The 27,104-nt window shown below is 34.7% G+C and overlaps 2 protein-coding genes across 6 annotated transcripts in view; both read left to right on the forward strand.

Moving 5' to 3' along the window:
• The first annotated feature begins 13,612 nt into the window (after window positions 1-13,612).
• Window positions 13,613-17,147, forward strand: LOC109005352 (ribosomal L1 domain-containing protein 1-like). 5 transcript variants are annotated; one of them, XM_035695062.1, is made up of 4 exons: window positions 13,615-13,747; window positions 13,840-13,908; window positions 14,063-14,136; window positions 15,654-17,147. In XM_035695062.1, exon 4 carries the CDS (start codon window positions 15,719-15,721, stop codon window positions 16,997-16,999), a length of 1,281 nt encoding a protein of 426 aa, XP_035550955.1. In that variant the 5' UTR covers window positions 13,615-13,747; window positions 13,840-13,908; window positions 14,063-14,136; window positions 15,654-15,718; the 3' UTR covers window positions 17,000-17,147. The 5 variants fall into 5 exon arrangements, with proteins under 5 accessions (XP_035550944.1, XP_035550955.1, XP_018839802.2 ...); XM_018984257.2 differs by having other exon boundaries at window positions 13,622-13,747; window positions 14,055-14,131; XM_018984258.2 differs by having other exon boundaries at window positions 13,622-13,747; window positions 14,063-14,131.
• A 1,052-nt stretch (window positions 17,148-18,199) lies between these two features.
• LOC109005353 overlaps window positions 18,200-27,104 on the forward strand; it is a 58,192-nt gene continuing 49,287 nt past the window's right edge. Inside the window, exons 1-2 of the mRNA XM_035692977.1 lie at window positions 18,200-18,419; window positions 26,841-27,024. Coding sequence (XP_035548870.1) covers window positions 26,850-27,024 — 175 coding nt within the window. The 5' untranslated portion in view covers window positions 18,200-18,419; window positions 26,841-26,849. The remainder of the gene's footprint in view (window positions 18,420-26,840; window positions 27,025-27,104) is intronic.

Below are 27,104 nucleotides of genomic sequence, written 5' to 3' on the forward strand. Positions count from 1 at the left end.
TATGATTAAGGAAGTGGTTTTAAAAATTTTGTGATTTTTTTTATTTATTTTTAAAAATGTTTAAATGGGTTTTAAAATGTTGAAACAAAAATAAAATAAAAAGTTAACACTATTCGGTAGAAAAAAAATGTAGAAATTTGTGTGGCCCTAACGTACACCACTTATCTTATATACCTCATCAAGCTTCGCTAATCAATAAATTTATTTTTATATAATTATTTTGTGATTAAAGTATTTCTCATATATAACGTAAAACAAAATTGTCAAAACATCACATGACACTGATGACAGACACATGTATCCACATGATATATTATGATACCTTAATTTTTACGTTATAAAACAGAACCAGTCAACCTCCGACTCTCACTCTCACAACTGTACGTTAATTTGTCTAAAAACTGTGCGAAAGATCTGTTGAAAGTTAAAACTTGAAACACAAAGTATCGAGTTTCTTGCAGCTCACAATAATGCCATGATGCAATGAATTTCAAGATATAGAACCCCATATATTAGCTGCATGTGTTTTCAGGAAACAATTAAATTAATTTGTATGAACTTAAAAACAGAAATCGGATCCGTTTCTTAAAAACAAGAACGTCCAAATATATATAGTACCTGAGGATCCAAGTATATATTTGGAAACTTATGGGGCTTGATCATGACGTACAATGTTGAAAATAACGGCTAGCCTAACAGGTTTTTAATTCTATAAATCCTAGCTAGTATATATATAGTTGTTTATCGATCCCAGCTTAGGATCGATGATCTAGTACTACTGGCTCTCACATCCTTGGTCATGCACTCATCAAACTAAATAATTAAACAAGCTAGCTATAGTACTCTCTTGACTCCGAGTGCTCATGATCATGAGAGATTTTATTTACTGTAGCAGTGGCCTTGAACTTTCGAGCGCTAAATATAATTAGTCTCATGACTACAAAATGTCTTTTTGGAGGAAAAAGAAAAAAGAAAAAGAAGAAATCAGAGCTTTTGGCTCGTGAGTGTGCAGACCGCAGACCACTGAACTGATCTGTTGGCATGGCGCGCAGTCGTGTTGCGGCCATTATTATGGGGCCGATTGCCCGTTAAAAGTGACTTACTATATACATAGTGCTAATTTCCCGTAATCTTTTCACTTTCTTATCAGTGATTCAGTTCATGACATGTGATCAATTAAAATTATAACCAAATGAATCATCAACTCACTTGGGAGAGCGTAATTGGGTACCAACAAATGATTGAAGACAGCATCAAAATGATCAAACCTTTCCTCCTTTTGGGTTTTGGGGCCTACCCTACTTAAGAGAATATGGATCATATGCTAATGAAAGTGATCTTGGCCATTATTACCAATGTTTGCCATTACAAACTTACCATGTTTCATTTTTCTAATAAGGTAATTATAACTGACATAATAAGCTTTGAAATTGGGACACACATCCAATTAAGATCATATTATTTTTGTACCAAATTAAAGTGATCCCAATATTCTAGGCCTGTGCATGGGTTCATTTCTTGTACCCTTGAATGCTTTTTCAAAAGAATGAACTTTGAATTCTCTTGTAGTACTGCTTACAATCATATTGTTTTAATCTTACTCCATGGATATATATTATATATACGTGTACACCTTTACTTGGAAAACCCCAATTTATAAAAGGGTAATGATAGGCTACCGCGCACGTGTTGTCTAGGTAAAATTTATTATTTTTATTATTTATTTTCATATTTTTTTAATATCTTTAAACATTTTAAAATATATATCAATATATTAATAGTCACTCCCTTAATCAGTAAATAAAAAAAAAAAAAAAAGATAAATATATAAGCAATCAAAATGAGAATAAGTAATCAAAATGAGAAGATAAATTCAATAGATAAAATATAATTATTCTTAATTAAACTTCTATTCACCTAAAGAAAGAAGTAAAAGGGAGTGCATGCATATGGTTGGATACCCGATTGAACTGTTTTGGCCGGCATTTATCATTTCTTATATATAATAAGACTTTAATTAAATGCAGTACTACTAATATTGGCATGTATATGTGACTAGATGCTCTTTGTACTTCATTGGCATCTTTGTTACTACTTTTACTGTCGCGTAACAGTGATTCTAGATGGCTTACACAGCAACACAAATCAATGACGAGTACAAGCTTTAGGCTTTAGTTGGTAAAAAGAAAGGAAATGTTGCTGCGTTGAATGCATGTACGAAAATATAAGAACAAACCTGTTTGAGCTTTTATCGGCACGAATGAGCTGCCTGTAGCTGGCTTGGCTCAAAGTTTAACTGCGCTCTTTAATCCTAGAGTTTGCAAGCTGTCAACAATAGTACTGTAGCTAATTCTTCGATCTGCTCCATATTTAAATTTTAGAGTTTTACAATATAATCTTTACCGTATTCTATATTCTATATTTTTTTAATTTTTTTAATTTTTTAATATTTTTTTTAAATTTAATTTTTTAAAATTATTTCAAATTTTTTATTCATTATTTAAATAATAAATATTTGATAAAAAATAATAATAAAAATTAAAAATAATATGAAATATAGAGTGTTAGGAGGTTGTGAAGAATGTTTGTAAATTTTACGAGTGATACCCTTGGCTCCGAGAATATCATGTAATGACATGAAAGCTGTTTATTATTTAGGCCCGTTAGAATATTGAGATAAAAAGATAGGAGATAGTTTTAATAAAAGTTAAAAGTTAAATAAAATATTATTTTTTAATATTATTATTATTTTAAAATTTGATTAAAAAATTATAATCATAAAATGAGATGAAATAAAATCGTTTATATATCTAAATAAAATTTTATAATGACAAGAAAACTGGATTTGAAGAGTGGAGATAGATGGAATTACCCACTCTAGCAATATATTTATAATGGCATTAGCCTATATCATGTGTGGTGTATATATATAGAGTAATATTATGTATAGTCATAGAATGTGTAAATATTGTGTAGTCGCTTTAAAAAAGAGTAGAGTTTATTATTAAAAAATTAATTTCTTTTTATGTAGATCTCATATTTATTTATTTTTTTTAAAGTGACTGCACAATACTTACGTACTCACAATTATAAATATTATTTTTCATATATATATATATACTAGTGGTGATAAACGTGCAAAGCACGTTTGCCACATCTATCAAATTAAAAAATAAATAAAATATAACTTTGAATATTAAAATATTTTAATGTATAAAAATAAAATTATTATTTATTTATGTTCATCATTTATTATGAAATTTAAATTATATTAAAAATTCAAATTAATTAGATAATTTTTTTCTTAAAAATGTACAGTAAAATTTTATTATTTATTTAATGATAAAAAATTAGTATTTTAATTATCTATTTTATGTTAGTTTAAATCAATATTTAAACTTCTATCGTTAGATTAAATCTGAAAATTAAAGATGAAGAGTTGTAATTTAAAACCTATAAATCAATATTTTTCCCCACCTTTCATTTCTCTCTCTCTTTCATTCCCCACGCACAATTGTGGTATTACATCGGACACTGACATTCACACAGACGAACCTAAAAAGAAACAAAAAAACAAAACAAACATGAAAAAAAAAAAAAAAACCTCTTTACTGTTCATAACAGTAATGAACAGTATATGAATATGCGAAAAAAAAAACCACACAGCTTATTTACTGTTCATTACTGTTGATTAACAGTAATATGATAGCCTCTTTTAAGATATCGACAAATATATATATATATATATATAAATTGAAGTTAATTTTAAGTGTATGATAGAATATTTATATTTTAATTATCTATTTTATGTTAGTTTAAATCAATATTTAAACTTCTACCGTTAGATTAAATCTGAAGATTAAAAATGATATATCACTTTTAGTATTACTCTATAAAAGTCTAAATAACTTAAATAAAAATCTAAAAAATACTTATCACACAAATTTGATCCAATCAATTAAATTATATATACTTGCTTTTACAAATTCTAATATAATCACTAAAAATTCAAGAATTATAAATAACAATTACATAACAATTCGACTATAAAGCAAGCATTTGACAGAAGTAATAATTTATTTTACTCTTTAGATAAATACAAAAAAAAGTGTATTTAAAGAGAAAGAGATAATATAAACATTTGCGGAAAAAAACATGCAAAAAAAAAAAAAAAACTCTACACTGTTCATTACTGTTGATGTTACTTTAAATTGAAGTTAATTTTAAGTGTATGATAGAATATTTATATTTTAATTATCTATTTTATGTTAGTTTAAATCAATATTTAAACTTCTACCGTTAGATTAAATCTGAAGATTAAAAATGATATATCACTTTTAGTATTACTATATAAAAGTCTAAATAACTTAAATAAAAATCTAAAAAATACTTATCACACAAATTTGATCCAATCAATTCAATTATATATACTTGCTTTTACAAATTCTAATATAATCACTAAAAATTAAAGAATTATAAATAACAATTACATAACAATTCGACTATAAAGCAAGCATTTGACAGAAGTAATAATTTATTTTACTCTTTAGATAAATACAAAAAAAAGTCTATTTAAAGAGAAAGAGATAATATAAACATTTGCGGAAAAAAACATGCGAAAAAAAAAAAAAAACTTTACACTGTTCATTATTGTTGATGAACGGTAATAAAGGTAATATAAACAATTGTAAAAAAAAACTCTACACTGTTCATTACTGTTGATGAACAGTAACATCAACAGTAATGAACAGTACCTGCATAGCCACTTTTAAGTTATAGCGCAAGGCGCAGATATATATATATTGCTACGGCTATAGCAAGCATACCACGAAAAGCCTGGTTTTTGTGAACGATTGCCAGTAGCAGCTTTCAATTCGATTCTGAGCGCACATTATATTTAAGCCTGATTAATATTGGCATGTTTCACATGGTGCGCTAACTTGACATTTAAGATTTTAAAACTCGTTTGGTTATACAATTCAGATTAAATGGAATGTTTTGTTAAAAGTTAAATAAAATATTGTTATAATATTTTTTTAATATTATTTCTATTTTAAAAATTAAAAAAATATAATTATTTATTATATTTTTATGAAAATTTAAAAAAATTATAATAATTATATGAGATAAGATAAGATGATTTAATTACGTGCAATCAAACTAGACATCATGAGTTTGTGCATGATTAATTGTATCGTTGTATTTTTCAAGCATTTTATTCAATTAATTCATTAGAGGAACAATTTTTATGAAATTAGTTTTTTCTTCAAAAAAATTATGTAGTGTTTGGTGAGCAGTTAATTGTGGTGGTTGGGAAAACAAATCTATGACATGACTTTTCATGTAATCTTGAGGTATGATCACCGCCCGGAGAGATCGATTTTAGATGATTTGAGATAGATTTATAAATAATAATGGATTTATAAATAATAATATTTTATAAATTTTATTAAGATGTATTTAAATATAAATAAATTAAAAAATATATTTAAATATATAAAATAAGATGAAATGAATTTGAATTTTTTATAAAATATTAAAAAAATAAAGAAATTTATCAATAATTAATTTAAAAAGAACTGAAATCATTTTAACCACCAAACATAATCCGGTAAAAGTTGAGTCTAGCTTGCAGGATTTCCGATTTGATTTGGTTTGCAGAAAACAAAAATTCGAGTCTCTGTAACGTGATGTGCCATGAGATTAAAGTAAAAATAATCGCTGGATTTGATCCCTGTTGAAATCCAATGTCCCATCCTCCATTATTGGATCCTCGAGCTTGTTTATAGGCTCCTGATGCAGTTCAAGTGTTCAATCCCTCATATTCCCTTCTTACTTTTTATTTTATTTTTTATTTTCAAGGGAAAATAGAAAGAAAGAAAAAGTGGTTAAGTGAGAAATTAAGATGGGGTCACTGCAGATTGTCCAGAGCGCAGGAGCCTGTAAGATGGAGCAGTACTAGAGCACATGCATGGCCGTAAAAGTACTCGAAACGACCTCCATTTTAGCCCTACTCGATTCTTTATCTGGGTGTGACAATGGGCAACCATCTGTACTGTTTGAGTTGGCCCACCCATATGTAAACCGATCCACTGATTTATTTTGAGCAATAAAATTCTGAAGATTCATAAAATTTAATTTGGATTTGCGTAGTGAGATAATTTTAAATATTTTGTAAATAATAATAAAAAAATAATAATAGAATATTAAATAGTAATAAATAGTAATAAATAATAAATAATAAATAATAAATATTACACTACCCAAATTAGCCCTTAAAGGGTCACTTGAAAATAAAATGTTATGGGATCATGTCTATTGTTATGACGAAAATGAACTCATCTTAAAAAAATTTTATAAAAATAAATTTATAATTTGATGTGATTTATATAATACGTTAGATCTATTTTATAATAAAAATAATTTTACTATTTAACGTACTATATTAAACCACATCAACTTATAAATTTATTTTTATGAGATTTCTTTGTAATCAAAGTATTTATCTTCTTTTTGTAAGCTCATTTTTTCTTTTTTGAAGCAATAGCGCATTGACGTAGGCCCTATTTGAATAGTAAAAGTATTTCATCTCATCATTACAACTTTCTTAAATTTTTATAATATTTTAATATTAAAAAATAAATCTCTATATTAACTTTTTCAAATCTCAAAACAATAATAATATTAAAAAATAATATTCTAAAAATATTTTATTCAACTTTTACATTTTATTTAAAATCATCTCATTTCATCTCACTATTCAGCAATTGTTCGTGAAAGAGCAAATACCATTTTTTTTTAATATTACATATTTTACTTTTTGCCTATTTCATTCAAAATATATTTTCGCATTAGATTACTCTATATAATAATAAAATATTATTAATTTCATATTTTTGTTAATTTATATTTAATTTATTTTTGTCTTAATTTGCAATTATATGTTAATTATTAATCATATTTTCAATAAAAAAGAAAAGAAAAGATTATAATGAGTAGAATTTTTGTTATAATTATAGGATTTTGGAGTGCATGAGATCCGAAGTAACTTCATGCTTGTCCAAGGCAAACGAAAAAACTGTTCTGCCTCTCTTAAAAAAAAAAAAAAAAAAAAAGAGAGAGAGAGAAAACTGTTCTACCTCGCAAGAATGCTGTGTTGCCAATTAAATCCAGCAATCTTGTGATTTTTTAACGAATTAAAAGGGTTAATGAAAAAATAATTACATGTAAATCCTACACTAGATACAAAAATATAAGAGTAATGATATACATACGACACATTTTTATAACACATTTCACAACAATGTTATAAGATGAGGATATTTTTGTAAAATAATGTTATTTTTAAAAGATATTTTATAAAAATACTCATAATTTAAAATATAGTTGTGTAAAGTGTTGTGAAAAATATTGTATAAATCATTTTTCAAAAGGCAATTTCATCTAAAACTAATCCCTCTCAAATTTTTGAGGGAAATTAGGCTAATGAATTGATTCTCACCTTCATTCACAAGCATTGAGAGTAATCTAATTGCACCAAATCAAGATATTGGGAATCTCGAAAGAAGGTCAATTAGATGACACAATAGATATATGGTAACCACAACTCATTACCCAATTAAGAACCCAACTCAGGCAAACATTCATCCAGCCCATAAAATGAATTACATGATCAATGTCTTCCAGCCCATAACCAAAAAACATGTATTTCAAACAGCTAGAATAATATATTCTATTTCAACCAAGGAAAATGATGCCAAAGCGATGATCATCAGCTTCAGCATTAATGTTTCCTAAGTTGCGGCTTCAAACATTTGGCCGGTGGTGTGAGGAGTACCTGCAAACACATAACACTTAGATGACAGATACAATGGGAATCAACATGATCCAGACCATCATCTGTTCTCTGAAGCCCACACACATCGAGGTTCCCAAACAACTAAGCACTCCAACCAGACCTCATCTGCACGTTTTAGACAACTTCAATCGTCCCCCCCACATCGAACACTTAGTTCACAATCCACAAGGTCTACTGATCATTAAAACGTAAGAATAAACAAGGAGGAGGATAACACATGAAAATTAATATGCAACAGATGAACCAACTTTTATTAACTTGGGTTCTTTTTTCCATTTTCTAGCATGATTTCAAATTATTTTTTTCCATTTTCTAGCATGATTTCAAATTATTTACAGCTGAGCTTCCTTATTCATGTCAAGGAGAATAACCCTACTTTAGTACAATTTAAAACTTATTTAAGTAAGGCTGAAGTGGAGCTATATATGCAAGCTCCTAGCTTGTACTTCTTAACAAAAACCAATCATTAAAAATTCAAAATAACTAATCGTCGGACTCAGGAATTAAACCCAAAATGTTGTACCATTGCACTTAATAAAAATCAACCAAATCCCAGAACTTGACCCAGAAAATTATTGACAGAAACAAAGTCTAGAAGCACAAACACTAAACAAAGGAATGTAAGAATGTAAAAACGCCAGAAGCACAAACACTAAATTCGAGTGGTGCTGCGTCAAACTGAAGCACAAATACAAAAACCACAAATACAAACGCTTGAAGAAATCCTAAAATTCAAAATCCCAACAATAAACCTACGGCAAAAACACTGGGCAACCACTAGTCTATCAAAATTATCACTATTATAGGAGTGTAATCGGTCCGATTTCGTTTTGGATAAAATTTAGCATCGAACCGGTATGTACCGGTTTTACTTTTTCGAAAACAAATTACGCACCAGTTACCTTTCTAAATCAGTACCTCTAGTTTTACTGGTTCCAGTCCGATTGGGTCCTATTTTTTGATTTTAATAAAATGTAAATTTGTCATAAAAAGATCTGTTTATTAAAAAAAATAACTGTTTTAAAAAATTTGTTTTATTAACAATCTGTTACTATTTACAAAAATCTACTTTATAAAAAAATCTATAATTTAAAAGAAAAAAAATCTGTTACAAAAAATCTGTTTTATTAAAAATCTGTTACTATAAAAAAATTGCTTAAAAAAATCTATTTTATTAAAAATATATTACTATTTACAAAAATCTGTTATGTAAAAAACAATCTGTTATAAAAAAATCTGTTACAAAAATTTATCTAATAAATTAGAATTTTAATTAGATGTAAATGTTAATAATTAGTTAATGGTAAATTAGTGATATGTTAGGCTTCATTTGTTTTTAATGATGAGATGAGATAAGATTTGTTGAGATATGTGTGACTATTAAGATATGTTGAATATAGATGAGATAAGATAAAGTGTATATTTATTTATAAAGATGCGATGAGATTATTATTTTTTTAAGTATTTATACTGGTAGAGTCACAAATAATTATATTAACTTTTTATAGTTCGTACTTTCAGAAAATCCTTGAAGCCCGTGCATGAACAGTAACGACGGTTTCTTTGTTTCATTTTCTATGTTTTCCTGGGCGCTTATGTGCCATGTTTTGCCTTTTTAGTTTTCCTGCTTCCTTTGTTTACCATGTATGGAAAGAAATCTTAAGACCTTTGAAATAAAAAATGTGACGGCACTAGGACCTCATATTATCTCCATTCTTTACAGAATAATTGAAAAAACTCGGGTGAAAATAGCATGATGAAGTTTGAGTCAATTCCCACATAAAATGCAGAGTCAGGTGAAAAGAAAATTGCTCTAATAACAGGATGAAGCCTTGTTCATGAAATTATGATGATATGGTGAAGCTCTAGAAGTTACAACAAATGACAAACAAAGATCCCTCCTCTCGTAGCATGTCACTGCTTCCACCAAAATCTTCAACCAAAACGTGCTACTGATATCTACTGGACTACAAATGACACATTTAAATGGGTTTTTTTATCATGCGAAAAAATATCAGGGCAAGTTTTGTACTCATAAGATTATGCATTACCTACAACAAATCCATTCTAACATATCAATCCTCACCGCAGAACCCGACCTTCAAAATGTTAAGACCTCAATAAAAGCTCACAAAAAGTAGTACAACCTTCCAAATATCAATCCAGAAAGTAGTTTATTATCAACGAGTATGTAAAGCAGTCAATTTCTTCATAAGGAAATAAAACCCCATCATTATATTCTACAAATGCCAAAAATTAGAGAACATAAAAGTCCACAAAGGTGGCTTATCAATATAATGTTATCTCAAAGGACGCAAATAGCTTTTGATCACAGCAGCACGAACAATCACAAACGTCTTAACAAATAAATTTATGCTTGGGAGAACATCTCTGTAAATAAATCATGATATTTACCATTTGTTCTATTGAACAACGCAAAATATCACTTCCCAATCACAATTTTTATGTGCTATCAATTTAAGCGCTTATGTTCTAAAATATGCCTCAAAAGTTTATAGAAAGAACATGAACAGAAAAAAGAGAATAAGTAAATACCATCAAAACCCAAATTTAAGTAATTATTTATTAATTCACCTAAAGGTTGGCCAACTGCAATACATGACTAGCTGCTGAGCAAATCCTTTTAACTTCAAAAGAAACATCACAAAGGATTTTAACCAAATCCTACATTCGTCTACCAACTTCAAACACACAAAATTTCCATTCAAACACACAAATAACTCCACTAATCGATCCACAGCCACAAACAAATCAATCCTAATGCGCATATACCAGCAATAAACAACATATTTGTATAAATTATTGATATAAAAAACACCTTAGAGGGTACCATGGAATACTTGGTATGATCTCGTTCTTGGACCCATGGTGCCCATCGAATCGGTGATGAAGCGTTTATGATAGTCTTTTTTTAGAGATAAACGACAGTTGCAACACCTAAACGTGGTGGTCCCTACGTGGATTTTCACAGCTTTCAGCATCTCCTATATGTAAGGAGCTTGGAGCAATGAAATGAGAGAATAGGAAGCGGCCGCAATCGGTTGAGTGATGGGTAGACGAACATGAGTGACTCGCATGTCAAGCTCCATAGAGGTTCAATGTAGAGGCTTGATTTTTCTTGGAGATCTGAATTCTCTGGATGTTGTTTGGAAGGCAACCCACGTGATGACACTTCACTGCAACAAAGGGATGGACACGAGAGGATTCTGAACGAGAGAGATAAGATCAAAATGAAGCGAAAGATGGGATCGAAATGAAGAAGATTTGCACGGAAAAAATTTTAAATGGGGTTACGAGAGAGACAAGAGAGATGTTACGTGCTTATGCCAGTGGGGTGTTGAAATTCAATCAACAATGTTGAAGTAAGGAGAGACCGAGTGAGATGAAAAATTCAGGGGATATGCGAGTGTTTGTTTTGAAGAAACTACTTATTTGTACGAAAACTTAGAAAAGTTTTAAAAGTTTTGGGTTTTATTCCTGAAAACAAACGAAGCCTTAGTTAATTGATATTCATATCATACAGTATAGAAATGTATTTATCAAAATTAAAATATATTATAATACTAAATAACTATAAACTATACCACTACTAATAGTACTAATACTAATACCATATATTATACTATTATATATAGTGTTACTACTACATATAGTATATATATATATATATATATATATATATATATTATAATGATATAGTGATACTAATACTATATACTATACTAATAGTGATATTAATACTATATATAGTTATAGTGATTTAGTTATAGTGAATCAGTGATTAGTATAACTATATATTAGTATAATTTATAGTGATTTTGTTTAACTATATATTAGTATTTGTTATAGTGATTTTAATTTAATATAACTATATAATAGTATTAGTATAATTATCAATATTACTATATCACTATAGTGATATAGTATTAGTATAACTACTAATACTATAATGATTTATATAGTTCTTTATATATAGACTTAAAGTGGATTACTAATACTGATAATATTAGTATTAGGGTATAAAATGTAATTAATATACTAATATATATTAGTATACTAATTAATTAAAGTGAAATGTAATTAATATATCAATGTATATTAGTATTAGTAATGTATTATGTATTTATCAAAATGAATATGTTGAGAATTTATTAGTTCATAAAATGTTATTAATATATATATTTTATGTTTAAAGCACATGATCAAATAAATTTTCATATTTAAAATTAAAATTTTATGTTATAAATTATAATAACATTATCTTATATATAATTATAATTCATATTATTATATATATTATATATAAATTTTATATAATATAAAAAATATTATATATAATATTAAAAAAATTAATTTAAAATATATAATATAGTGAACCGGTCCGGTCCTTAAAAGTATAGAACTGGAACTGAATCGGTACCGGCCAGTTTTGGAACTAATGGAACAGGTCCACCTGTTCGGGTCGGTCAGGTCCAGTTTTCCAATTTCTTGATTAATTTTTACACCCATAATATTTAATAACAAGTAAAACTCAACACACAATGAATCTGAAAAATAAGGTTTGACCAGAATTTTACCAGAGCTTTGGATTGAGATAGATATGCAACAGAGAAGCACTCTGGGGAAAAAACCCAATATGAGTGGTGTTGTATCGATTATGTCGTTTGGATTTGAAGATGAGTTGAGATAAATTGTGAATAATAGTGAGATGAGTTGTGAATAGTAATGAAATTTGTGAGTTAAAATTACTGAATAGTAGTAAAATGAGTTGAAATAGACTACAAATACAAACGAAACCTAAAGAGATATTTGATGTCGATTTTTGGCCCGGGAAGATTAGCGTCGGATCACGGATGGTGTTAAGCCGTGTCAAAGGAAGCCAAAATCGGGAGAGGGAAATAAGCTGTCCAATGCTCTTGAGCCCAATGTTTTGAATTCCGTACCGGACGTCGTACCGGTCAAAGTACTGGAACGAAATATTTCGATACCGATACCGTTTCGGGATATCATTTCGGGATAACGTTTCGGCTTAATCGATATATAAATAAATTATATATATAAATTATATTCTAAAATAATAGTCTATATATAAATAAATTATATATAAAAATTATAAATAGTCTAGTCTGAATTAGGGGTTAAAAAATAAGTTTGTAGTTTGAAAAAATGAAAAAAAAAAAAAAATCCAGACCGAAATATCGGCCTGTACCGGCCGAAATATAGGCCGGTACAAGCCGAAATTTAGTCCGGTATGGCCGATACCGACCGATACGGTCGGTATTTTAGTCGGTACGGAACAGATATAGTACCTGTACCGGCCAGACAGTCGAAACGAAAAATTTCGACCGTACCAACCGGTACGGTACAAAATTTAAAACACTGCTTGAGCCAAGAAAAACCAAAAGGAAGTCACACAAACTCTATTGGATGAGTTGGGCTTGTTTTAAAAATAAAGACCCCCTATTATAGTTGTTGAATGACTTGATCAGAAAATTAAGTGGAGTCTAGCCTGCTTCCGGGTTTTTTTTTTTAAATAAAAATAAGAAAAATGTTAGTGGAGTTCTTAAACTTACCTTTCTTGCAAGATTATCTTAATTAATTAATTAATTAATTAATTTAATAATTAAGAAAATAATTATTAATAAAATTATATTTTCTTAACGATTGCAATTATTAAAAAAATGATAAAAAAACAAAACTTTTAAATATAGCAGCGGGGCCCCGCACCATGGGACGGAAGGAGGTTTTCCCCCTTGGTTTTTTCCCGAGCTCCCCCTCTTCAGTCTCTCACCGTCTCTTTCTCCCCTCTGCGTGTTTGTTCCGTGGGACGTTAGCGCCGCCGCCTCCCCTCCTGATCTTTCGACGCCGGTAAGCTCCTAGCTCATCTCTCTCGCGATATCTCTCCCTCTCTCTCTTTCTCTCTCTCTCTCTCTCTCTAACTCACTGTCGGCGTCTCACAGTGTCGCAGTTTAGGACTGCAGCAACCAACAAAGGCCACCGGAGCCAGCGTGCCGCCCCACGCCACCGGGGTATGTCTCGTCCTGTCTCTCCCTCTCCTCTCCCTTGATCTCCCTCACGTTCGTCTCGGCTTTCCTCTCCCCCACTCTGTCCGATTTGGTTCTCCCGCCATGTGTTTCCTCACCATCTAGAACTCGGTTTTGATGTTGTTTTTAAGTGTCTCAGAGCACCTCGAACGTCTCTAGACAGCGCTGTCATGCCCTCGAATCTGACCGACCACCACTCTGAGATTGGGTAAGGTATCCTCAAGCCCTAGCCTCGTAACCATCGTTTAATTTTGTGGCTCTTGTATTTGTGCCTACTGGAAGTTTGTGCTGCCCCTGTTTTGTATGTTGAGATTTGTAGTTGAGTGACCTCATGATTGGTTGACGTTTGAAAGGTCCCATGTTTATAAATTATAATGTTGTGATCGGAGGAGGGAATGGATGTAAAAATGTGAGTTGGTGCTCCGATTTTTTGGGAGTATGGTTGTAATTGGGGATGTGTGTTGTGGCAAAGGTTAAGTGACTTCCAAGGAATTTGGGCTAACCTATTGGCGGAGTAGAGTTTTGAATGTTGTGCGTGGGCCATGATAAACCTGAGGCACCATGGTGGACTATTTGCTTATGGTGGTTTATGGGCTTGTGGATTTTGGTTCTTATTGAGCTATGGTTCGGGTTATAGAATTTTGTTAGTTAGGTAGGGTTTTGTTTTGGTACGAGTTATTAATGTGTTAGTGATATTTTTTTAGTTAGGTTGTGACACTGCTTATGTTTCGGGTCAAAGCTTAGATTGCATACTACAAAAGTCGAATGAATGGTGTTCCTATGTTAGACTTTGCCTAAAACTAACCAAGGTTGATTTTGAAAAACTTGCATATTTTATGATTAAAACTACCTCGATTATTTTCAAATCTGAACTATGAAATGTGACTTTTTTATAATGACTGGGGTAGACAAGCAATTTTTTTCTTAGTTTCTCTACTGCATAACATATGCAAGTTTAATAGTGGCCTCTGGTCCTGCCACGAGATACGATAGTTGCCTTCAGCCATGCCATAAGATATAATAGTGGCCTCTGTTATGAGTGCAATCACTTTTTGACAAGTGAGTTATGTTCTGCTTGGTTATTTGTAGAATGCACAACCTTACCACGGAGGTAAACTTGGCCTCTGTTTTGAGTGTAATCACAAAATGATTAATGTCCAGATCTATCCGCAAAATGCACAACCCTGCCGCAGGGTTAAACATGACCTTTGTTTTGAGTGCATCCCTTTGGTGACAAAACAATGATTTGTGTTTTGTTTGGCTAACCACAGACATGCACAACCCTGCCATGAGGTTAAACATGGCTTTTGTTTTTGTTTTTGTTTTTGATGTTGTTCAGTACACTTGTGCCTAAGGTCTTGTATATATTATTATTACAATAAAATGCTTCTAATAATACCATTGCCATTGTTCTTGAGAATTGTTTGTTTCTACATTTTGTAACTGACTCATGGTTATATACTAGTATAGGTTCGTTGCTTACTGAGTCAGTGCACTCACCCCTTTATCCACTATTTTTTTTCAAATACTTGATGGTTGTGACAGTTAGAATAGATAGCACGCGACGGGATTATAAGAGAAATGTGAGATTAGTGCCATATGGCATAAGTGGATTAATCTGATTTATGAGAAATTTTGCAAGTGTTTAGTTTATTTTGTTTGAAAGATTTTTTGAGACATTTGATTTTGAAGGATCTTTGTATCTAAGTTTTATATTTTCTGGATTTCAGGTTATAAGGATTCATCGTCGGGTACGGGTTGTGACAGTTTTTTTTTTTTCCTATAATTTGCTTCCATGGCCATTACCAGTCCAAACGCACCTCCTACACCCTCTAGGGTCAACTCCACCACCATCCACACGGCTGTCACCTCACTCCTGAAATGGAGAAACTCCAAGTCGGGGACCCAGAATCCCCAACTTTTAGAGCAAGATGAATTTGTCTACCTCATACTCACCCTCAAGAAAATACCCTCCCAATCTCGCACTAACCCCCATAAGATCCTACTCCCACATGCCATACAATCCCCCCACCTCTCCCAAGAGCTTTGCCTCATCATCGACGATCGACCCCACTCCAATCTCACCAAAGCCTCCGCCAAATCTAAGATTGATTCTGACCAAGTACCTGTCTCCAAAGTCCTCAAGTTATCCAAGCTGAAATCGGATTATCGCCCATTTGAGGCCAAGAGGAAGTTGTGTGACTCGTATGACATGTTCTTTGTAGACAAGAGGGTTGTGCCCCTCTTGCCAGGGTTGTTGGGGAAGCACTTTTATAAGAAGAAGAACATTCCGGTGCCCGTGGACTTGAAGCACAAGAATTGGAAGGAGCAAATTGAGAAGGCGTGCTCTTCAGCCTTGTTATTCTTGAGAACGGGGACTTGTAGTGTCGTGAAGGTGGCGAGGGTGAGTATGGAGAAGGAGGAGATTGTGGAGAATGTGGTCGCTGCGATCGAGGGGATTGTGGAGATTGTGCCACGGAAGTGGGGTGGTGTGAGGTCGTTGCATTTGAAGCTGCTGGACTCATTAGCTTTACCGGTTTATCAGGTGGTGCCGGATGTGAGGTTGAGGATTGAGGGAATGAAAGAGGAGGGAAAGGGTGAAGAGGCTGGCAAAGATAAGGGTAAGAAAGGTGAGCGTGTGGGGAAGAAGAGGGGGAGGATTCATGAAGTAAGGTATATGGACGGGAATGTAGGTGAGGTGATTCATGAAGATGAAGTGGGGAGGGATGAGATTGAGGGTGGGGATGTTGGTGACAGTGAGAATGGTGAAATGGATATTGTTGAATCGGTGGATAAGAAGAGAAAAAAGGGAGACAAGACTGAAGTAGGGGTTTTTGGGGAGTTGAAACACTTGAAGAAGTTGGCTAAGCTGAAGAACAAAGTTATTTTAACAGAGACAAGAGATGAGTTGTTGGCTGTGAAGGGGAAGAAGGATGATGGTATAACGAAAGAGAATGTTGATTTGTCGGTTGAAGATGGGGGGTCTGCTGGAAAGAAGGAGAAGAGTGGGAAGATGAAGTTGAGGAGTGGAGAAATGAAGGTGAAGGCTAAGAAAAGCAAGAAAGCAGCTGGGTAATTTGACTCGGAAGACTGAAAGAAGTTAGAGATTGTAATTCGTCCTCTTGCAGATGTTTTTTTTTTCAAGTATCTAATACATTGTACTTTTTGTCTTATTTCTTTTTGTTAGACAATGAGAAATCCGCTGATCGAAATTAGTAACCACATTTTTTGGTAATTTGATTTATGAAGAGAGTTATAGAGTGGATGATTTATGTTTTTGTGTTTTGTATCACCTTACTTTCATACTGGAACTTTTATTTTGTTCTTGTATGCAAAGCTGCCAAAGCAAAATTGTCCTTATTTCATATTCTGCTTCCAAATGGGTGAAGAATTCATTTCGTGGTTGGCTACTCATGCAACCATTGAAATGAAGCGCCATGACCAAAACCATTACTGCTGCACTTCTTGTCGTGAAAATTCAGTGTTACTACTCTATTTGATATTTGTGGCAGTATAGAATCAAAGTCTCCGAATATGATGGAGATTAATTGTTACTTCTACTGGAATAATAACTTGTTAAATGAACAGGACTAATTGATACGAACCATAAATTCATGACTCCGATCCTCAATTCCACTTTGCACTTGAAATTTAAATATTAGGTCGTCATTCTTTTCGCTGCATGTTCATTTGGAATCTTAAAAGACAAAAAGTGCAAATCGCGCAAACACGTTTATGGTGTTGTTCCAATTCCAAAACCCAGATGATGAAGATTTTGTATTTATAAAGCAATAATACATTATGAAATACATTTTAATATATTGTTCCAAAATATACCCATACATTTTTTACTTCTTATAATGTAATATATTTTAAATGATTTTATTTAGCAACTATTTATATAAACTAGTTAAATTAAAAGTACGGGTAGATAATAAAATACAAAATAAAAATAGTTAAAGAAAATCTTTTAACATATTAACTATTTTCTGAGCAGTTTAACTAAAAAATACTATTTTTCAGAGCAGTTATTACTAATTACGGGACTACCGACTAAAATGTGAGTCGTGACAACAAACAAAAACTTTTGTCTCTCAGCATTAAAAAATAATAAAAAAATTAAAAAAAGAGATTGGTGAATGCTGACGGTAGAGACTAGAGACAAGGAAGGAAGCCTCCTCGCGATGAGATGAATTTACCGAAACGCCCATACTCTTCTCCTTCCCCCGCCCTCCTTTCCAATTTCTCTTCCCCCCCCCCCCCCCCTCTCTGTAAACTCAGATTGCGTTCCTTCCCCAACCTCATAGCCACGGGTCTTCGATCGGAAACTCCCTCCAGCCTCGCCGGGAAAATACCTCCGCCTCAAAACCAGAGATAAGAGGAGAGAAGCTCTCGACCTCGACAGAGTTTCTGGAGAGAGAAGGAGAGAGAGAGAGAGAGCACGTCGCGTTTGCGGAAATGGTGGCGCTCACCAATTAGTCCAACTAAAATTTTCGGTTCGTGTTCTAACCTTTTCTTTATTTGCATCTAATACTTGAACCTAGCTGTTGTTTTTTGTTTTTGTGATTCTTTTTTTTGATAAGAGTTTTTGTGATTCTTATTCATTTTCTTTTCTGAAATCTGTTTTCAATTCGGTTTTGTAACATCTTTGATTAAATTCTTATTCTTAGTTAGAGAGTAGTTTCTATTGATTCTTATTTGTCCTAGTTTTAATCCTTGTATATATGCAGTTAGGCTCGGTCCATGTCTGTAATTGAGAAGCTACTAATATTAAGCTGATTGTTTGGTTGCCAAGAAAACTGAGTGATAGGTAGAGAATATAAGCTTTTAGTCTTACATTTTATGGTTTTTAGTTCCTAGCAACCGAAGTTACTGGCATAACTGGCCAACTTACACCCCAGGCAACTCTAATTTTCTTGGAGAGCGAGAAAGTGAGGGAATAGCTGTTAGGATGGGCTGTTTGGTGAGCGAGAAATTTGAAAGCATTCAGACTAACCTTGTAACACCTGATATCTATAGGATGGTGGTGAATAGGAGCTTGGTGAATGAGATCCATAGTGCCTGGAAGGAATGAATGGTACTTTTTATTTTATTTTATTGGTAGGGTCATTCGAAATGGTATTACAGCCACTTCCTGCCTGGAATTTAGGATTTCAGCCATTTCAAAAAGAAATGGCCTGGAAAATTTGTCAAGGATTTGAGCAGGGGAAGTTGTGAGACCCTTAATTTGTGGGATGGTGATGAGGATAAGTTGTTGCCCTTTCTAATGATTCCAACAGGTTTCAATTATATTTTTGACTAGTCTTTGTAAAAAGATCGGGGAGTTCGTTGAAGGGTGATCGATCTCTTAGCCTCATGGAGAGGCCTTCAAGGCACTTCTCAGATTGCTGCGAAGATGGTTCTGATCTGCCTATGGTGGTGTCTTCGGAGGGAGAGGAATGAGAGAAGTTTTGAAGATTGTGAGTGGTCAATGGATGAACTTAGAACTTTCTTTTTTAATACTTTGTTCCATAGGTCGATTGTAATTGATTTTAATAGCATGAGCATTCATGAATTTCTTGTATTGCTAGAACACCACTCCTAGGCATTGCTTTTTTTTTTTCTGTCGTGTACTTTGGCTTTTGCCTATCCTTATGATCAATAAAATCTTATTTACCGTTCAAAAAAATTATTGTAAAATCTTATTTACCGTTCAATAAAATCTTATTGGAGTGTTGAGTCCAGTCTATCGTAGTGGTTTGTCTTGATGGGGCTGTGCAGGGAGTTTGTTATTGATCAAAAAGTTTTTGAGTTCAGAAAGGAGAATGAAAGGTGGTGGAGAATCACAGAGAGAAGTAGTCGTGTGGTGAAATACATTTCTTTGGATCGTGAAACCATGGGATGGTTGGGCTCCATGGTGAAGGAATGTGCAGCATCACTGGGTTCAGCAGAGTTTCTGAGAACTCGTAGAAAAGGAAATATGGTATTGATGGTAAGGAGGGGTAGTAATTATTATGGCAGTTTTATAGTTATATCGGAATTTGGGCATGACAAGAGAAGAGGTATGATTGTTGTGCTGGAAGGAAGGAAGGGAGAAGGTTGGAGATATTTTGGAGATACAGTGAAGGAGCTGAGTCCTCCTTTCTCTTCCACTGTCTCGCAGGGGAGAAACAGAGCACTCAGTGCTTTCCAGGAAGGAAGCTTGAAGCTGGCCAGGCATGAAGGTGGTGATTCATTGTTAATAGCAGGTGGTGCACGGTCGTACAGTGAGGCGCTTAAAGCACAGAAGGTGCAGTCGAGAGAGGGGAGTGCTGTGGTGCCAGCCGTGACAAGTCCAGAGATCGTGCAGAATCGTGGGGTAGTTGGCAACGTATGGATGGGGTCAAATGAGGAAAGTATACTAGGGGTGCTGAATAATATGGAGGAAAAAATTGGGTTATTATTGGATGAAATTGTTTGGTTGAAACGCAGTGTTAAGGGGAAGGAGGTGCTGCAGAATGGGATGGGCCGTGAAGGAGATGGGTTGGGCTTGGGCTTGCGTGCTGGAAATGGGAAGCCTGTGATGGGCCCAGGTATGGGCTCTGGTGTGGGCCAGGCCGTAGGCCCAAAACAACGCTGGATGCAGAGGAATCGGGCGAGGCCCGAGATTTCGGGCCTTGGCCCGAGTCAAACTCTGGCGGCGCCGATAAGCGTCTTGCCAACTCCCACACCGTCACAGAAAGAACCGCCGGTGGCGGTCGACCACCATGGTGTGCTGTTAGGGCCATTTCGAAGGGAAGAGGGGGACGACGCTGAGGTTACAGAGGAGCGGATCATTTCGAGGGCTGTTTTCCCGTCGCAGTCAGCTGGGTTTTTGTTGGAGAACAGTCAGTCTCAGCCGCAAGTGGTGGACGAAGGAGTAGATGTTACTCCTGTGAAGGTATCGGCGGCAGAGGACGGGCATTTGGTGGGTTTCACGTCGATGTCCTGTGGGCTGTCATTGGAAAATATGCAGAAAAGGCCGTGTGTGGTGGATGGAGGCCCAGTGGTGAATCCAATGCATTCGGAACATGGTTTTTCAGAACTAGGTTCTCCGATGGGTCTTGCTCCTTCCAGCGGGGAGTTAGATTCAGTGTGTGGTTCAGAACTAGCTTTATTTTCTCCCGTCAGCACAGGTGAGGAGGGGGTCATCCTTACTCCGTTGTGTACACTCCCTCCCAGTTCTACTTATGGGAGTTGTTCGTCAAATTGGGTGTTTAAGAAGGTAGAGGAGATTCAAGATGTCATTGGGATTTCTTTTGGAGGTTATGAAGAACAATTCAAGGCGCTGCTTATAGCAATTGAGGCTAGTCATTCGAAGTCAGCCACAAAGCGGGATAGGGAGCTTAAAAGGCTAACTTGTTCCATTAATTATGATGTGAAAGAAGGGAGCGGTGGAAGGGATAGATCGAAAGGGAGGGGCAATATAGTTTCTTATGAAGCCTAAGATTATATCATGGAATGTACGGGGGCTTAATGATCGCAATAAACGTCTCCGTATTAAAGCATTATTGCGGATGTGGAAGGGAGATGTGGTGTGTTTTCAAGAAACAAAGATGTGTTACATTGATAGGAAAATTGTGCGAAGTGTATGGGGGTGCTCGTATGTGGGATGGACTTATTTGGCTTCTTTGGGAGCCTCTGGTGGAGTGTTACTCATGTGGGACAAAAGAGTTGTTGAGTCGATTGAGGAGTGTATCGGAGAATTCTCGGTCGCGATTAGATTTTAAAATGTGGTGGATGGTTGGGAATGGGCATTTGCAGGCTCATATGGCCCTAATGTGGATTTGGATAGGAGAAAGTTGTGGGAGGAGCTGGCGGGTCTATACTCATTATGGGATGTGCCGTGGTGTATGGGGGGCGATTTTAATACTATTCGCTTTCCTAGTGAGCATTCAGGGCATTGTCGAAATTCTAGGGCCATGGATGAATTTCGCGAGTTCATCTTCGATCTTGATCTCATGGATCTCCCCCTGGTAGGGGGTGAATATACTTGGTCAAATGGGCGGGTGTGGTCGAGATTGGATAGATTTCTTGTATCTACTGCATGGGAAGCTCATTATCCGGAAGTTAGTCAGAAACGACTAGCTCGTGTCAGTTCTGACCATTTTCCTATTATTTTAGATTGTGGGGGTATTCATAGGGGAAGTCGGTACTTCAAGTTTGAAAACATGTGGCTAACAACGGATGGGTTCGTAGAGATGGTGCGTGCGTGGTGGTATTCATATCAGTTCCTTGGTACTCCAAGTTACATTCTTGCAAGTAAGTTGAAGGCATTGAAACAAGATTTGAAGAAGTGGAACTTGGAGGTTTTTGGTCACACTGATAATCAGAAGGCTAAACTGTTGGAGGAATTGCAAGAGTTGGAGGATAAAGAGTTATTGGGAGATAACTCAGAGGAGATGTTATTGAGGAAAGGCATGGTTATGACAAATTTGGAGAGGGTTTTGTTGTCAGAGGAAATTTCATGGCGTCAAAAATCCAGAGCCCTTTGGTTGAAAGAAGGTGATAGGTGTACGAAGTTCTTTCACAAAGTGGCTAATTCACATCGGCGTAATAATGTTATCGAGTCACTCCAATCAGGTTCTGAGGTGTTTTCTTCTTCTCCCGAGTTAGAAAACCATATAGTACATTACTATGAGACTCTCCTCACAGAATCGTTTCCTTGGAGGCCGAAGCTTGACGCCTTGAACTTTGAGGCAATTGACTTGCAGAGTGAGTATTTTGGAGAGACCTTTTGTTGAAGAAGAGATTTATAAGGTCTTATCTGGAATGGCTAAAGATAAAGCGCCGGGGCCGGATGGTTTTTCAATAGGTTTTTTTCAAACCTGTTGGGACATTGTGAAAGGTGATGTTATGCAGGTCTTTAATGAATTTTATTCTCTTCAAAAGTTTGAAAAATCCCTAAATGCGACTTTTATTGCCCTCATCCCTAAGAAACATGGGGCAGTGACTATTGAAGACTTTCGGCCTATAAGCTTGGTTAGTAGTGTTTATAAGATTATCTCGAAGGTTCTTGCTAACAGGCTTAGTCCGGTGTTGGAACAAATTATCTCCAAGTCTCAGAATGCCTTTATTCGTGGGAGACAAATTCTTGACTCAGTACTCATTGCAAATGAGTGCTTGGACCATAGATTACGGGAGGGAGGATCAGGTGTGCTGTGCAAGCTTGATATGGAGAAGGCATATGATCACGTGAACTGGGAGTTTCTTTTATATTCACTTGAGAGATGTGGTTTTGGGGATAGGTGGATCTCATGGATGCGTCATTGTATTTCAACCACCCGATTCTCAGTTTTGGTTAATGGCACACCGGCTGGATTTTTTGACAGTTCGCGGGGTCTGAGGCAGGGAGATCCTCTATCTCCTCTTCTTTTTGTTATAGTTATGGAGGCTTTAAGTAGGATGTTGCAGGCTGTTGTTGGGGAAGGGTTTTTATCGGGCTTTCAGGTGGGCAACGGTGCTAGTGGTCCTACTATCATTTCACACCTTCTTTTTGCAGATGATACGTTAGTTTTTTGTGAAGCGAATAGAAGCCAGATCCAAATTCTACGAGCACTGTTACTCTGCTTTGAAGCAGTGTCAGGGCTAAAAGTGAATCTAGGCAAGTCTGAGATGGTTCCTGTGGGTGTGGTTTCTAATATCTATACTTTAGCAAGTCTTCTGGATTGTAAGGTTTCTTCTCTCCCAATGAAATATTTGGGCCTTCCGTTGGGAGCAACTTTCAAGAATAGAGCTATATGGAATGGGGTAGTGGAGAAGATAGAGAATAGGTTGGCTGGCTGGAAACGAGTGTATTTGTCAAAAGGGGGACGCCTCACTCTTATCAAGAGTACTCTCACTAACCTCCCCACTTATTTTTTATCTCTGTTTCCTATGCCTGTAGGGGTGGTGAACAGAATGGAGAAACTCTTTAGGGCATTCTTATGGGGGGGCATGGGGGAGGAGAAAAAATTTCATTTGGTGAGTTGGAAGACTGTATGTGGCTCAGTTGTGAATGGGGGGTTGGGTGTGTGTAACTTGAGAACCTTTAATAAAGCTTTATTAGGAAAATGGCTTTGGAGATATCATTTGGAGGGGGGATCATTGTGGAAGGATGTTATTGATGCAAGATATGGTATTGGGCTGGGTGGGTGGTGCTCTAATGAAGTGAGAGGGGGGTATGGTGTGGGATTATGGAAGTATATAAGGAAGGGGTGGCCATGCTTTGCAAATAAAATTCGTTTTGTTGTTGGTGAGGGCAATCAAATCAGATTTTGGCGAGATGTGTGGTGTGGAGAACAAGCACTGGAAAGGGTTTTTCCGGCTCTATACCGTATTGCAGCTAATAGGGAGGCCTCAGTGGCGGAGGTGAGGTTATTTTCTCATGGTACGCACCAGTGGAATATTCTATTTAATAGGGATTTCCATGATTGGGAATTACCTAGTGTCTCAGTTTTTTTCAGTTTATTATATTCCATGGAGATTCCTATGGCACAACGAGATAGTTTGAAGTGGAGGTCTAATAATCACAAGATATGTACAGTCAAGGCGTATTATAGCATCTTGACTACACATCTTGATAATACCCCGTTCCCTTGGAAGAATATTTGGAGAGCTCGTGTGCCTTCTAAAGTAGCTTTTTTTGTTTGGAATGCTGCTCTTGGGAAGATATTGACTACGGACAACTTGAGGAAGAGAGGTTGTGTATTGGTGGATTGGTGCTATATGTGTAAAAAGAATGGAGAATCCGTGAACCATCTCTTATTACATTGTGAGGTAACAAGAGTGTTGTGGGATGAGATTTTTCAAAGGGTTGATGTTGCTTGGGTTATGCCTTTGAGGGTTGTGGATTTGATGGGTTGTTGGACAAAGTTGCAAGGCTGTCAACAAGTGGCAGCAGTGTGGAAGATGATTCCGTTGTGCATTATGTGGTGTATTTGGACGGAAAGGAATGCGAGGTGCTTTGAAGATACGGAACGGACAATGACTGAGTTGAAGAATTTTTTTCTCCACACACTAATGTGTTGGTTTTCCACTATTGTTTTGCATGGGGACAATATTCATGATTTCTTGTCTTTAATTTATCGTTCTTAGAATGTATTTAGGAGTACTCATGTATACTTCCTGTGTACAAGGGTTATACCTTTTTTCATTCATATATATAATATCTATCTTTTATTGATCAAAAAAAAAAAAAAAAAATTATTGTAAAATATAAATTAAAAATTGCTAGTGCTTTCCTTTGATCATTACAAATTTTACTAATAGTGACGCTTAGGCACATTTTTTTTTGATAATTAATAAGAATTTTATTATAATGAATAGACATAGCCCAAGTACATAGGAAGTATACAAAGGAAATACCTACTACAACGCTTAGACACATTGTGATGTAATTAGCTGCCTCTCAAACTACAGAGGTCTGCATTTTGATTCCAGAAGTTCTGCTTGTAAGGACTACCTTTTGTTGACATTGTTTAATACACTAATTGTAGTGGATGAAATAAAACCTCTTTGAGGTTCCCTATGAAATGAGGTATGGAACAGAGTCACTATGAAGAAACTCCCGGAGTTACGAATGAAACTTCAAGCTCATATTGGTCATGACTTGACAATGGGAATTGAACTCTATGAGATTTAATTTCCCACTTTTCCTTAATAGCTCAATGGTAGAGTGGTGGCTGTCAACTGTCTATTCGTAGGTTCAAATCCTACTTGGGGAGATTTGATTAATTTTGAACTAAAGAATTCAAAATTCAAAATGAGAGGGTTCGCTTTGACTATTAAGGGGAGGTAACCCATTCTCCCCATCTTTGTTTCTATTGCATTCTATTTCATCGTATCACATTTTGTTTTTTGAGATTTGGGAATCACCGTCAATACCTCGGTGTGGGTTCTGGATAATCCTTTGTTCTATAGTCTAGGGTTATATATAACTTGCCAATTAATAATCCTTTGTTTTTCGTGTTTTGTTTGGAAGTTTAGGAAAATTGTAATGATTAGATGAAAAAGTTGAAGATTTGAAATTGAAAAGTGTTTGTATTTGTGGTGTTTGGATATTGAGATAAGATAGGATGAGATGAGATGGGAGGCTTTTGCTATCCAAACTAGGCCTTATACTTACTCTAGTATTCTGCCCAAGACTGGCTGAGGAAGAATTTCGGGGCAAAAAATAAAAGAAATATGTTGACTTGGGTGGACATATTATAGCTAATATATCATCTATCCATGTATCAAAAAGAAAAAATAGTGATAAAAAAAAGTAAGACCGTTACTTTTCAACACAAACCCCAAACCCAAGTTACCTAGCTTTAGGTTTGTCATCATGATCATGATTTTCCTACGCCCTGGGGGGAAATCCCTTCCCTTTTTGGCTGATTGTTGGCGAGGAGGGATTCAAACCTCTTAGAGAAGACAGGGGGACCGGCATGTTCTGTGTAGCATTGGATGATTTCTTGTAGATGAGTGTTAGATCTATTTCCTGCATTGGTAGTGCTTTAGGATCATCGGACAGACAAGCTAGTGTGTAATCATGGCCAGTAAAGGTTTGGGTGCATTGGCATGTTGCTTACGTATATTCTTTACATATATTCAAACTGTAATACATAAATAGTTCACTAACATATATTCAAAGCGCCAAGTACTTTGCAAAGCCTTAAGATTGCTTACATTAAATGGTGCACATTTGCTTACATGTTCATGCAAAAAAATTTCTATTACATGGGTATGCATTAATAATTAGTTTTCCTTTCCTTTTCTTGTTAGTTGAAGTGTTGCTCATCATGTAAATTGTAAACATTAAAAAAGAGAAATTACCGTGACTTAATTTTGTGGTTCCTTTCTTATTTATTTATTTCTTTAAATGCAGTTTAGGATCTTCTAACAGGAGCACGGTTCCTTCTATTACTTTTTTTAATTCTGTTTTCTTGTTTGCTTAGTCTATCAGCATGGGTTCGCCTTCAGGTGGTGAGGGTCCTGCTATACTGCAGTTGAACAAATGGTGCCCTTCACAGGCCCAGCTCAACCTGTCAGAATTTCGTGAAGCTTTTATTTCTCCTACACGGCACATATTGTTATTACTTTCATATCAATGCGAAGCTCTGTTGCTTCCTCTGATTACTGGTGAGATTTTTTACCTCAGTTGCCTCGCTCCTATTTGTGCTTTGATTCTCCCAGGCTGCCAACATTTATTAGTCACATAG

This window comes from Juglans regia, chromosome 1 (assembly GCF_001411555.2).
Source record: "Juglans regia cultivar Chandler chromosome 1, Walnut 2.0, whole genome shotgun sequence".
NCBI lineage: Eukaryota > Viridiplantae > Streptophyta > Magnoliopsida > Fagales > Juglandaceae > Juglans > Juglans regia.